The 14,043-nt window shown below is 32.8% G+C and overlaps 1 protein-coding gene across 2 annotated transcripts in view; it reads left to right on the plus strand.

Moving 5' to 3' along the window:
- The window catches only part of LOC123711372 (multiple C2 and transmembrane domain-containing protein), a 73,358-nt gene that overhangs the window by 30,071 nt on the left and 29,244 nt on the right, over positions 1-14,043 (plus strand). For both annotated transcript variants that reach the window (XM_045663928.1, XM_045663929.1), the window contains exons 3-4: positions 665-822; positions 5,170-5,317. In XM_045663928.1, the coding sequence (XP_045519884.1) occupies positions 665-822; positions 5,170-5,317 (306 nt within the window). The remainder of the gene's footprint in view (positions 1-664; positions 823-5,169; positions 5,318-14,043) is intronic.

The raw sequence follows: 14,043 nt of genomic DNA on the forward strand, positions 1-14,043 counted from the left end.
TGAAAGAGACAAGTAGAATTCTATATTTACAAATACAACAAATACAATCGCAATAATTTGTAATTACTTATTAATAATATATTTATATCATGGCATAAATAAAAAACATTTTCTGCTACTCTCATATATTCTTAATTATTATTAATTAAGAATAAATGAGAGTAATTATTATGTATTCATAGGCCTAGGTAAATTGTGTGGTGACCCCTAAGTCTATTGACACGCCGTCCTAATTGGCACGTATGCCGCTATACCGGGGTGTATTGTATGAGCAAGTTCAAATACTATGAACAGAGCGAATACAATCACTGGGTCGACTTAATTGCTTATTGGTTTGTAAGGCATCATTACAGGTTCGTACAGATACACAAATATAAAACCTAGACCTAAAATCTCTTTCGCGTTTTAGTGTCACAAGCGTGATCTCATTTCTGTGTCTGGGACATGTCATCGATATTTGTATTTGAGATATGCCAGTTTCCTCACGATGTTTACCTTCACCGTAGAAGCAAGCTGATTACCCACAGAAAGAAAATTCCACATGGGGCACAGCCGTGCATTTGAACGCAGAACCTCGGGGATGAGGGTTGAACGTTTAAGCCACTAGGCCAACACTGTTCTCCATAACTACCAACCATATATAGAACGTATATTTTATTTTCAGAACGCTCTGAAGGGCTCAGCGGACGCTTGTCTAAGTCAGCTTCAGAGCTGTCATGTTCCGCTCCAGTTCATGCTTCTCCGCCACGCGCCCGCTCTGCTCATCATCATACACCACTCTCTGTTGTACATAGGACTCATCATTTCTTTAGTAATTTGAAGGTAAGCACATCACAATATAGTAAGATAAAAGGTCTCTTATTAAAAAACATATTTTAAGCTACATATATAGCTTTTACACATTAAGAAAACACTTTTTAAACGGATTGAAGCTATGTATTATTATTATAAACTTATAATTATTTTTGCTTAATAGATTTTCCAAGCAAAGCAACAGCTCAAAACATAAATACAAATGATTCATACATAAACTACGCAGTTTTAAGTAAAGAACTTTATTATAAAGTTGATTTGACTCAAAATTAAGACCCAACCAAACTTCTAACAATGACATCAAAGAGGATTGAGGTATAATACGTAGTAATTAATTCCAACCCACGCTCTTTTGGAAATTAGAGTACCCACTTTTATTAAACTATTAATACATTTGTATTAATAGTTTTGCTATTATATATTATTTTCGATCTATGACAAATTATAAAAACGCTAAATTGTTTTAATTGTAATGAAGTTTTTTAAAGGGTATTTCAATACTCTGTAACCGTAAAATAAATAAATAAATAAAACCTAAAGGTTTTTTCCATTGCAGAATAACTTTTACCTAGGTAACACTGAAAATGTTTAGAAAACGAAAAACGGCTTCATGTAGAAAGTTGGCAATACTTTCAGTGTTTTTCCAACAAATCTCCGTTCCTCTCTACCCATCGTCGCATTCGATGGAACCACTGAGGAAAGCAGTGGACCCATTCTTTCTTAAGGATCTCTTCTATGGCATTTTCGTACGCTTTCACCACATCTTCAGGGCTCGTAAAGCGAATACTTCGAATTATATCTTTAGTTCTTGGGAGTAAATGAAAGTCGCAGGGCGCCAGGTGGATGACCCATGATCTCGACACCTGCCATAGTCAAATATTCAACAGTCCGTTTTGCGGAGTACGCTGAAGCATTGTTGTGGTGAAGAAGGATCCTGCTTCGAGGGCGCTGCTGTCGAATTTTTACAAGACAACAGGCAAACAACGATTGAAATACCAGTCTGCAGTAAATCAGTCGCGAAATGACCTTTCCAACCAAAGAATGAGGCAATCAGCTTTTTTCCTTGATTTCTTCCTTTTTTTACCTCAGTTGGCCGATCCTCGAAAGGAAGCTGAGCTGATTGTCTTGTGGTTTCGGTTTCGTAGCAAAGCTTCCTTATGCCTAAATCTTCGTATAATATTTTTTGAACTTGACTCATACCAATGCCTAGGCGTGCCCATATCTGCTGATAGGTCACTCTCTTATCTTCCTCTATTATGCGTCGCACAGCACTGATGTTTTCTTAAGTAGTCGCTGTTATCATCATTAAGATTGCTACGTCCACGCTTAAACTCGTTAAACCAATTGTAAATAGTGGCACGAGATGGCGCTTCATTAAGAAATGCTAATCACAGCCTATTAAAGTTTTGTTGTTGAGTAAGCCCACAACGAAAGTCATAATAAATCATTGACCGAATTTTTTTTCGCATTAGCTTCATTTTCTCGTGTAACGAGAGTTTCCGATTAGCCGCCAATTCACAAAAACAGGTGACAAATGAATGCAATATACTATAAGGTTACCAAATAGTTCTAAAATTGAAATTCGAAAAAGTTTTCATTAGCAATGTTTCTAACTAGCCAGTTCTAAACATTTTCAGTGTTACCCACGTATATGTTAAATGATAAGTATAAAGATTTGACGTGTATTTTTGCAAGTTGCTGCAGTTCTATTTGCGTTATTTCGATGCTGTGCGATTATTGTTTTTCGATCACGTCTCACCAACTTTGTCAATATGTGCTAAGCAATCTTACTATCCGAACAAAATATTATTTAAATTCCTTATGTATTTCTGAACCGTGTAATCTAATGTGAACACTTTATAATAGGTTGGAGAAAAAGTTTCTTCGCATTATTTAAGAAAATTCTGTAAATATATTTAACTAAATATGATGATAGATATGATCCCATTGCTATAGAAATTTTGGGGCTTCTGATCAATTGTTTTTGGCAGTCCTCTCGTGATGTTAACCTGACACTGCCTAAAAAAATCTGAAGAGACCGAAATAGGTGGAAGTCTGAAGGTGCAAGGCGGGACTATACGGCTGATGCATTAACACCTGTCAGCCAAACTCTCTTAATTTTTACTGAGTGGCTAAAGATGTGTGAGGTCTAGTCATTATCATGATGAAAAACCACACTCCTTCTTATTTATTGATTCCGGCAGTGTTCGCAGAAGAGTTCAGAATCGATGGTCCTGCCTGATGGTAACAGCTCATAATGAATAATGCCCTTCCAATCCCACCACACACACAGCATCACCTTGTTAACCCTGTGGCGAAATCTGTAAAGCCTGACCGGCCTTTGACCACGACCTTTTTCGCTCGTTCTTGTCTTACGTGATCCACTTTTCATCAACGCTTTTTCAAAAAAGGGTCGGTTTTATTACGACGTAATAAAGAATCACTAATGAGTACGGTTCATTAGGGTTTCTTTCGGTGAGTTCGTGAGGTACCCAAATATCGACCTTTTTTGTGTACCCAGTTTTTTTCAAATGCGCCAAAACTGTTTTGTGGTAAATTCCCAGTTCTTCTGCTACGTCGTAACTACAGATATGCCGATCTTGCTCATGTTTTTCAAAAATGCCATCCATTTTATCCGTAATTGGGTGACCAGAGCGACGTGCATTTTTGACGTCAAAATTTCCAGATAGAGAACGCTTAAACCAAATTTATGCTACTCTCACAGACACTGCACTAAATCCATAAAAATAGCGAAAAAAATTCCCCGCTTGCGTTGCATTATTACCTGTTTTGTAGTAAAATATTAAAATGTATCGAATTTATTCATTGGCCTCACTATCTCGACAGCTTCAGAAACAGATTTTGGAATTATCTTCTTTAAAATTTAAAATTTTTATGATACCAAAACCAGCCAGATACAAATAGTAAAGCCAAAGAGATTTTATTACAAGTTCATACATACTATAATAATGTGAAATGACTTTTCCCCCAATCTATATTTCTCAATGGTAATTTAACAGTGGTTAACGACCTCTCTGTTCTATATTTGAATTTCTTTGAGTTCCAATTTTCAATTCAAAGGTTTGAAATGAAATGATTAGTAACTTGAAAAGCAAAGGGTAAAAATTTTATTTCATTTTCATTACAGGCGAATTTCATTAATCAAAACTTCTTCGCTACTATTTCAAAACTGTACCGTACTAATTACGTCTATGATATTATTATTTTGATATAAAACGAATGGTATGGTTCAAATAATACCAAAACCATACTAACGCACGTTTTATAATAAGGCCGTTTATATCTTCCTATAGTCTAAGATAAAGATACAGATGAATATAGAATATTTTAATTAAACCACTACTTAGGTCAATTCCTCAGTAATTATTAAATGTTAACCATCGGAACTACGAGTATAATGCTTCACATCACGATGGATTTCATTAACAAAGGTTTTGCGCTTAACAGATTTTAATCAATTTAGTACTTTAAGTCTTGTTTTTGTACTCAAATTTTACGAAGTTAATTTTGGAAAATACACAAAATTTTCTCGTTTTCGCTGTTTTCTATGAAACTACGAGTACAACAAGTAACAACGTAATACGTTTGGAATTTTTTAATTAAAGATAAAAATGCATGCATTTAATTATATGTAAAACTTAATATATTGTTAGTATATATAAAACGTACACATCATGAAAGAAACATTATACATATGTTAAGTAATTAACGGGCAGTGAATGCCATGAGTAGAAGATAAATTTTATTTTTGTAACTTTTTAAATTATTGACTCAAACGTGTCTGTAAAAAAATTCTTGGCACGACGTCACCTCGACGAATAATTTAAAAGGGCTGTGAAGTTTTTTTATTCAATAGAGTTAATGAGAACATCCGCTAATGAAATGATGGTGTGTGTAAGTTTAGTACAGTGTTCTAATGACTGATGAAGTTGACCAATTTATATCCATAAAATTGATTGGCTAATTGATTTCTGTATCAGTTTCTTTAATTATTTTTTGTATAGACTATCAGTTGACTAGCGTACAACGCCATCGATTTAAATTTGCAGATGTGCTAGTTTCCTCATAAAGATTGTTTTACATATCAAGCATTCATTAATTGCACGAACAATTTTACTTCGAAGGGTAATATTATTGTGAGTGCTGTTTTATAGTATATTTCATTAACAGTATGTGATAAAAAAATATGTATTTATATTTGTTTTGTTTGTTTGTATGGGTAAAACCCGTGAGTGGTTCATATAAATATAAACGCCAAAGTATTCCACAATTTTCTATCTTTTCTTTTAATTTAATCAATATTCTAATGTTACAGTATCAAATGTCTAATTTTAGAATCGTTGGCAACGCAGTAAAAGCCGTGAAAGATGTCCAGCTGGTACAGTACTATCCGTAGCACCAGGTGCTGACAGCAGTGGCACGGACTATGAACACAGTTCCGAACCTACTCCCGCTAACTCACCATTGCATAGGATAAGGAAAGGTAAGCAAAAACTTTTGCAATTGCCAACATTCACAGCCGAAACTATAAATTTAACAATTCAAATAAGGCTTAGACAATTCTATGATGAAACATAGCCAAGCTTACTGAATATCTGGGTATTATATACATATATATAAGTACTATTTACAAAGCCAGACAAGCCTTCTGTAACCGTTCATCTGAAACCATAATTGTTATATCAGTTACGTGTGTGTTTACTACAAAACCAATGAGAATGAGAGAGACAAAAGAATAAAATAATAACACAAAATATATACGCTCGGCCCTAACTCGTAATAAATTTTCATTCTAAAAGCAATTCCAAATGTCTATTTCAGTGAGACAGGATAATAAAAGTTATTAAGAAACTTTTTCCGTCAGGTTTGTCGCTTAGCAAAAGTTTGGTAATATCTCGATACGACAAAAGTCTTAAAAATCTTAACAAATCTGATATTATAATGAATATGAATGAATATTATAATTATATTATATTTTTGTTTTTTATGTGCTATTATGTAGAATTAATGTTAAAGACTAATTAATTACTAGAACCGGAACAAACCACAAGTTTAATAACTTCGCCAATAGATGGCGTGAAAATATAATGTTATTATTATAAATATCAGAATTAAATATAAGCCCATTACAATTCAAATAATAAAATAAATAGTAACTAATAGTTATTTCTATTTTACGTTACACAGAATAGGAAAGTTGTCAAATTCTTGCGTATTGCTGCATAGCGCCATCTGTAATGGTACTTTGGTATCTGAACAAAGTCATTGCGTACAACTTTACCGTTCGCTTGCAAAGTAATGTAAGGTTTTGGACCTAATATTTTCACATTTCTGCAAAAGAGGGTAGATTACAATTCATTCACGTGATTATAAGGGCAATTAATACAAATTGTCTTTGATTATCCAATTATGTCCAAATAAAATTAAATCAAAATATTTTTTAATTATTCAATTACTCAAATAGGTAACATAATGTACGTTATTAAAGCGTTGTATGGTCGAAAACAAATGGCAATAAAGTCTTTATTCTCTCTTTTACTCTTTGAAATCGGTAGATATTTTTTTTACAAAAACATGTGTAATAGGCTTCTTTGTTCGTGCTCCTCAAAACATCTTAAAGCACACATATGAATTAAATTTAAATAAATAAGAAAAAAACATAACACCTTTATCAGTATGTCTACTACTGATACTAGTGGTGAGTGGTGACCCGGCGCGAATAAGACGCATCGGCCCCCTCAACACATTGTAGGGGAACAATTCGAAGCATTGTACATTAGAATAGTAGATAGTCATATAAATGTTGAGGATTCCCGTGTCTGAAAAAACCAAGAGTGCCGCCCTCACCTACATCAAACAATAGATATTGCTGAACTGGAGCAAATCATATCCAAGTAAGATCATTTAGCTAAGCTTAGCCTGCAGCTTTGTCGGGAGATTTCCATTCATGACAACACTACCTCATTAGGGACTTTGTTAATTATTGCCCTGGAAGAAATACTCATTTTATGAAGACTTGAGGATGATACACAACTTTTTCCTTTATTACCTACTAATATTATAGTTATGTAAGCTACTAGCTTTTGAAATACAATAGTTTTCCACATAAAATATTCTCGTAAACGTAGGATTGCAGCGTGGACTCAGTTTCTGGATTTAAACGCTCATTTAATCCGTTGTGTGTTAATCACGTAAAGGTATTAAATTGATTTAAAATATATAATTCTTTAAATGTATGAAGCTAAGATAGATAAGGTTGCGTATTTTTTGTTGCTTAAAGTATATAAGCATATAATTTTTTATAAGCTTGTTTTAGCAGTCTCATATTATAAAAAAAAGGTGAATACTCGCCGAAGCAAAAGCAAATCACGTACAGAACATCTACATTATTGTATTGAAATTGTATACTAAATTTTAGTTACGAAGGTTGATCTAAAAATGACGACTTTTCGTATCATTCTAATGACATGCGACCTTAGCAAATTTGGACCCGTGCAATAGGGCTGTACATACCAAATAATTTTTATTATGACCTTTATAGTGTTTTAATTATTACGAAATATCAAATTCCTAATGTATCAAATAATATAGTGTGATATAATAATGTAATTATACTTAGTAATACTATGAAATAGTCTAGTAGAAACTAGAACTAAACTTTTGCAAAAACACTTTAAAAATTTAAAAAAAATTTAATTGTCTGATGTAGTACTTACGAGTATACTCGTGTAAATTAATTGTCGTCCAGTGAGCCAAAAGCCGCCACAAGTTAACTTCTTCTCTTCTTCAGGAAGATTTCATTTTTATGGATTTAAACTCTCGTCCGCACCCTTCTGGCGACGTGGAAGCATACATGCAAGAAGTTGGGATCCGACGTTTAAATTGGTTAGCTCGAAGTCCTGACCTCCATCCAATTGAGCATGTCTGGGATGTTCTAAAGAGACGAGTAAGATCAGTTCAATCTGCTCCTACCTGCAACATTAGAGAGATAAAAAGAGTATTTGCAGAAGAATGTGAACGTATTACTCAAAACCTTAATTAACATTAACCTTTGAAAAAATTGCCAGAATTCAATTCACACGTATTAATTTAAACGTTAATTAATTAAATTTCATTTAATTAACTGAAATTGACCTTTTAATATATATTTTTGCAAAAGAGTTTAGTTAAGAAATTTATAAAGTCTAATAAATTATCTTGCTTATCTATAGCAAAATTTACAATCTGTGGCTAGAACCAATAAATGTGTTGTAAACTAAATCTATACATATATTGTTGCTAAAAGTAGAATATATTACATACGTCCTGTACATATCGTTTTAAAATAAATCTTACAAAAGACTTCGATATTATAGAAAGTTTGTAAAATGAACGGCGATCCGTTTATCTATATCCGCAGATAATATCATATAAGATTCACGATTCTCTTCGATAGCCCTATATTAAATTACCATTTTCAATAGAGGGTACGGGTTTAAACTTAGAACTAAGAGAATCAGTTTAGGTAATATATTTAGTTGGACAACAAGCTAGAACTTCAGACGAGTTTCAAACATTTAACTTTGGAACATTAGGAATATAGTTATTTTCGGTGTGGGTACAAGCATTAGCTTCGTTCCTTCGTTCGTGAATAGATAAGGCTAAGTATGTAAATACTGAATCACATAATAAACAAAAGCTACTCGCTAAGGCATAGTCATTATACTAGCGTTATGCTAAAGATATTTAAACGATTGCCATATTGTCGCGAAGTTACTAGAACTATGACTGCTGTAAACTATAATGCAATAGAATTGTCAAGTTATGCAAATAATGCAATAATTAATTAACGTGAATAGTATAAATAATTTTACGTTCAACCTGTTTGAGTAGTTGATAATTTATGTGTTGTAGGTACCTTGCGTAGATTTCATTGTCAATCCATAGTAAGATGGGCACGCTTCATATATATATACTCTCACAAAATGACATGATAATATGTATGGTGAAAAATGTCCTTGATTGTAATTTAGATAATTTGTCTCGAAGAGGTAATTGCTTCTAATTCAAGAGACTTGCTTCAGCTAACGACTAGTACGTTTTACGTACTACATTATACATAAAATATAATATGTCCAAGTATAAAAAATAAAGTATCGAATTACATAAAGAAGAAAAGCCAATCGCCATATTCTGGGTCAACTGAAAGAGCTAGGCGTGAACAGAAAAACTAACACTTCGTGTCTATGTCCGCATTAAACGATCGCTCGTACGGTGAAGGAAAATATCATAAGGAAAGGGCCCTGTATATCAGATACAGAAGGCTGCCTACCTACTTGTCTTTTCCTCCTAGAAAACACAAATAGTCACGAACATATGAGGCCTATACCTTAATGGGTTGTAGTGCCACTGGTTTCTCTTCGAAACATTACATTACAACCAAAAACGATATGATTTCGTGAACATGACTTAAAATAGAAATTTACATTAGACATATAAATAGCGTGGTGGAAAGAGTTTTATTTATTTTCAAACCATCTGCTCTTCAAAGAAAAAATGCATGATAAGAAGTTCGTCTCTTATTTACCTTTGTGTCAAGAGCTATAGGCTTATCAGCGGTAGCCAGTAGTGAGATTCCAATTAACTTTTAAAGGGACTGCACTAATCCCAAATGAGTTCTACACAAAGTAGTCGTCGTCTAACGGAATGAGCTATATCAAGGACAATCTTACTTCATTAACTCAGTAAATTACATGTTTAATTATATGCTTTGTTTGGTTTCTTTAGTCTTTTACTGGGAACACAAATAGGAATTATTAGGGATATAATATTTTTTTTTAATCAACACAATCACATTTTTTTAAATATAATACAAACTGTCCAAACTCGTAGATGGATGAACGTCGTAGCAGAACAGTCCTGTAATATAAAATTTATTTATTTTTACTTTACATTAACTTAATTGGTTTAAAAAAATTGAAAAAGGTAAATGTATTTCTGATTATTTTAAATCTAAAAATCGTTTTTTTCATATATTTTCTTTTGTTATAAATTTGATGTTATTTAAAAGATTTTAACTAACACATATTTAAGTAAACACAATTTAAACCTATATATATTAATACAGAATTAGAATGAAGCTTTTGATGTGCAGCAAAAGATCTCTTTTGTTTTCAGTACAAGGTCGTGTTGGGAACTTTTATCTTTATTGGATCTATCATTTATACAAAGACTAGGCCAATCTTGCAACTTCGTTGTATTTTAGTGTCACTATTCTATCTCTGCTTGTGCACTGCTCGCTCCCATAGCAAAAGAACAAGCATCTTAAGGAAATGGGCATGCATCACCTAGGTAACACTGAAAGTTGCCAATACTTTTATTGTTTTTCGAAGTAATCTCCGTTCCTCTCTAATTTTATCTTTAGTTTTTGGGAATGAATGAAAGTCACAGGGCGCCAGGGCAGCACTGTCTGGCGGATGACTCTTTATCTTGACACCTGCTACAATCAAATATGCAACAGTCCGTTTTGCGGAGTGCGCTGAAGCATTGTCGTGATGAATAAGGATCCTTCTTCGAGGGCGCTGTTGTCGATTTTTTTCCAAGACAACAAGCAAACAGCGATTGACATACCACTTTGTATTAACTGCCCTTACATCTTCTAGTACAACTGTTGTGAAAGACCTTTCCGACCAAAAAATGAGGCAACCATTTTTTTTCTTTATTTCTTCCTTTCTCTATCTTAGTTGGCTGATCCTCAAAAGGAAACACCCACTGAGGTGATTATTTTTTGGTTTCGGGTTTGTAGCAATATATCCAGCTTTCATCACCCTTTGACGATGTCAAATACAGCTAAACCTAAATAGGTTACCGCCGTTGAACTTATCTAACATTTGGCGACACCAGTCCATGTGAAGGTGTTTCTAGTCGTCGGTTAAAGTATGGGGAATCCATCTGGTACAAAGCTTCCTGACGCCCAAATATTCGTGTAATATTTTTTGAACTTGATTCATACCAATGCCTAGACTTGCCCATATCTGCTGATAGGTCACTTTCTTATCTTCCTCTATCAAGCGTCGCACAGCACTGATGCTATCTTCAGTAGTCGCTGTTAAAGGACGTCCCTCACACGGATCACCATTGAGATTGCTACGTCCACGCTTAAACTTGTTAAACCAATTGTGAATAGTGGCACGAGATGGGGCTTCATTAAGAAATGGTAATCGCAGACTATCATAGCGTTGTTGTTGAGTAAGCCCACAACGAAAGTCATAATAAATCGTTGACCGAAAATTTTCTCGCGTTAGGTTCATTTTCACGTGTAACAATAGTTTTGCCGCCAATTCACAAAAACAAATGACAAATGAATGTAATATACTACTAGGTTACCAAAGACTTCTAAAATTGAAAGTCAAAATAAGTTTTAATTACCAATGTTTCTAACTGGCACAAATATTTAAAAAAAATAGACAAAAAGAAACAAATGCTCACAAACCGATACAGAAATTATAGGAACACACCTAAAAAGTTTAGCGCCATTGGTTTCTTTCCAACTTTGTAGAACAAAAAGTCGATTTAGTGACTTAATGCATCGAGCAAAGCCATTCAAATCATTTCATTAAAAAGTTAGTATTACATATTTTGGATTGATATATATTCTATTTAAAACCCTTTGGAAGATGTAAAATGTAATAAACCTGTCTGGTCTGGATATTTATTTCCCCAAAAACAATATGACTGGCTGAATGCCGAATACAAAATACACAAAACCATTTCTTTGTCATGAAACATATATATTTATTGCATCACTGATGAAATCCATATACAATCTCTTATCATATCAAGCTCAACGTTTAAAGCTATATTTATAATTATAGTTTAATTTTACTTATAATTTTAAGATATACTTATATATTGTGAATAACTAACGTTTAACTGTTTGCGACGACGGTGCTTGGCGTATTCTTAAGTATCTTCTATTCTATCTTTAAGTATCTTAACATATTATGTACTCGTCTATAGTTGATCGAATAATACCTCTTCGCGGTGACCGAAGCCCACGGATGTCTTTATTACTAATAAATAGCTACTAACATAATATGTGGAGGAAGAGAACGAGTCAAATATAAAAGATGAAAGAAGAATCTATAGTTATTTTTTACATTCCTGACGATGGCACAGTATTTCAACACTTACACACTTTTAAAAGATCTAGTTTTTTTTTATTACAATTATTTACGATCAATAATCGCAAATTATTTAAAATATGAGTTTCGCCTGATTACAGGGAGCCTACCATGAGCTTTCTTAAAACAATCCATTTGAGATGTTTTGCAGCAAAGCTAATTGTATAGTTTTACACATAACTCCCGCGGAATTTATTAGCTGTATGTGACCCTCTAAATTTTAAAATATAATAATAGAAACCAAATTTATTAAAAACTATATTTTTTTATGATAAGTTGCATTGCTTTTATTTTCTGCTTTGCTTGTAGTATGTACTTTTTCTTAAACTTCGTCTATATCGAAATCATAACAATTTTTTATTCACTTAAATACAAATAATAAGACAAAATATGTAGTCTTATTAAACGGTCAAATGAGACTAATTTATTTTTTATGAATAATGTTGACGTGTTTAGCACGCACCTCGCACATATGATATAATATTAAAAGTAACTGTATTTTGATAGTCATAAAATTATACCAGTGGGAGACAGACGACCCTAAACTACCCCATCCCCCATCCCCCATTTCAATCTTCCATTCAAGCGTTCAGTTGTCTCTGGCTCCGCGTGTGTGACAGTAGTGTCGCGGTGATTTAAATTTCCCGCGTATTTTTAATCTGTGACAATTTGTAGTAATGTAATTTTGGATGCAGTGTAGTGCGAGTATACATTTTTTACTAAATCCTTTTTATACATAACTTCATACATGCCACCTTTGAAAAAAAACATGGGGCTACAAAATACTTGTCGTATTAAATATAAATTGGTAGAGGGAAAAGTTTTTATGAAACCCATAAATTTAAAATACCGTGTCTTTCTACATTTCTATTCTGATATATTTCCAATGGATTTGTAATACTTATACACGGTAATGCATAATACTTTTATCCCAAAACAGTTGGTCAGATGTTCAGCAATTATGTTATGGTCAGAGATTAGGTATTACTTATTTAAATTATATTGTCATTATAGAACAAATAAAACTATTATTTACCTAGTAACTTGTAACAAAATACGACGAACGTCAAAGAATGTTTCACCTTTCGCCTTTAAATTTCCTGGTACTTTTATAAAATTCATGGAAAATTTATTAAGAGTAGATTGAATCCAAAATATTTGTTAGCCAACTTCAAGTTCAGGTTTTTTTATTTTAAATATAAGCTGAATCGTAAAAATTTAATGAATATTAAATACAGTAATAACAATAAACCCAATGACAGGATGATGATAAATGTTATCTATGCGAACCCGACTTCATTTTAATATAATTTCAATGTAGCTTGATATAATACCGCAAATAATTTAAACAAATTTAGAGTTTTGTAATTCCTATAACATTCAACTTAAAAGTTTATTATATTTTGTATTGATACAATTCTTACCTAGTTCCATTAACCTTGCAACCGCGAGCAAATTATTTGGTGGTGTCCAATATTTGTCCGGTTGCTGTGGTTTCAAAATAAAATATTTTACATCTTTTTAAATTCTATTTTGTCAAATTTAAATTTTGGTAGAATATTGTGCGCTTTGGAAGGTGACCCGTCTCACCTAGATTCGAAGTGGGTCGGTAAAAATGATTTAAACTATGCTTGTGGGTGCTTAAACCAAGTTTAAATTTTAAAAATAACGTTCTTGAATTTGATGAGATGCCTTTGTGCTATAATGGCGTAATTTTTGTGTTAAAATTTTTAGTCAGGTATAATAATTGTCTTCAACAATATAGACCGCGAGAATATAATGAATGACTCCTATATCAACTTGTAAAGTATATTTTGTCAATCTGTTATGAAGAAAGGAATTCCTAAGCTATATCAGAATGCAAATATGAATTTAAACATGAAGTAAAGTAAAGTTTTGACATTTGTGTCCAAAAAGAAAAGATAATGGTTTAGGCAAATATTGGTTTACGTGAGTACTACGCATTAAGATCAGTTCTGATGCGAATATTACATTATTGACATAACTTTCAACGCAGAACGATTCGTAGTTCAGTAATATTTACCCT

The sequence above is a fragment of the Pieris brassicae genome, chromosome 6 (assembly GCF_905147105.1).
Source record: "Pieris brassicae chromosome 6, ilPieBrab1.1, whole genome shotgun sequence".
Classification (NCBI taxonomy): domain Eukaryota; kingdom Metazoa; phylum Arthropoda; class Insecta; order Lepidoptera; family Pieridae; genus Pieris; species Pieris brassicae.